The 970-nt window shown below is 21.6% G+C and overlaps 1 protein-coding gene across 1 annotated transcript; it reads right to left on the reverse strand.

Annotated features, from left to right (window-relative positions):
* Nucleotides 1-100: 100 nt before the first annotated feature.
* On the reverse strand, nucleotides 101-939 carry LOC126910081 (probable GDP-L-fucose synthase; the record flags this gene model as incomplete). Its single annotated transcript, XM_050692475.1, has 2 exons — nucleotides 101-662; nucleotides 747-939. Coding segments are annotated over 2 exons (435 nt in total), but the record flags the coding sequence as incomplete, so codon positions are not given.
* Between the last annotated feature and the right edge of the window lie 31 nt (nucleotides 940-970).

Genomic DNA, 970 nt, shown 5'->3' on the forward strand with positions numbered 1-970 from the left:
ACCTACTGTAATTTTCAATACAATTGTTTTTTTAATTTTTAATAAAATGTGAGTCATATTTTACATAACTAATATTAATGTTAAAAAGTGAATACAATTAAAATTTTTACTATAAAAAACTATTCATATCTATACGAAAGTATATTCTAGGTAGAAGGAAATTAGATTATTTCTTTTAATATTTTATATGGTTTGAGTAACGATATATTTATTAACATATTAGTGCACTAATCCATTATAAATATAATTTAATGCTCTTATCAAACAATCAATTTTAAATATTACAGGTAATTGCAACTAAGTTTCTTTTATAATATAAAAAATGGTAGTTAAAAAATACTTTTATGGCATAGAATTTTCATATACATTTTTTTTTTAATAATTAAAAATTTAATTCATATAATTTATAAGAAACATTCATTAATTGACAAGCCTTGCATGTTTATGGTTATTTTGAAACCATTTAACTGTATGAGCTATTGCTGATTCCATATTAGTAAATTCAAAATCTGGTAAAAGTTGTCTAAGTTTTTTATTACTAGCAGTTTTTTTAATTTGTCCATCAGCTGCACTGGTATCATATACTAAAGTACCTTGAAAATTGAAATTTTTAGATATTAATTCTGCTAGTTGACGTATAGATATTTCATCCTTTTCATCCACTATCAAACAAATCATATAATTTTTTATTGATTTTAAATAATTTATAGCAGATTAAAATAAATTTTTATTAATTAAATATGCACCTGATAATATTAATGGTTCCACATCATTATAGTTTCTCAGGACCCAAATAAATAGTTTTGCAAGATCTAGTGAATAAATAAATTGACGCAAAGGTTTACCTGAACCTAGTACTACAAATTTTTTATCACCTATAAATAAATATAAATTGCTTGAAAAATATAATAATAAAAAAACATAGTTGTTATTTAATGTTCAGTGCTTGCAATTGCTCTTATATCTTAAA

This window comes from Daktulosphaira vitifoliae, unplaced genomic scaffold, assembly GCF_025091365.1.
Source record: "Daktulosphaira vitifoliae isolate Bord-2020 unplaced genomic scaffold, ASM2509136v1 Scaffold_4023, whole genome shotgun sequence".
Classification (NCBI taxonomy): Eukaryota; Metazoa; Arthropoda; class Insecta; order Hemiptera; family Phylloxeridae; genus Daktulosphaira; species Daktulosphaira vitifoliae.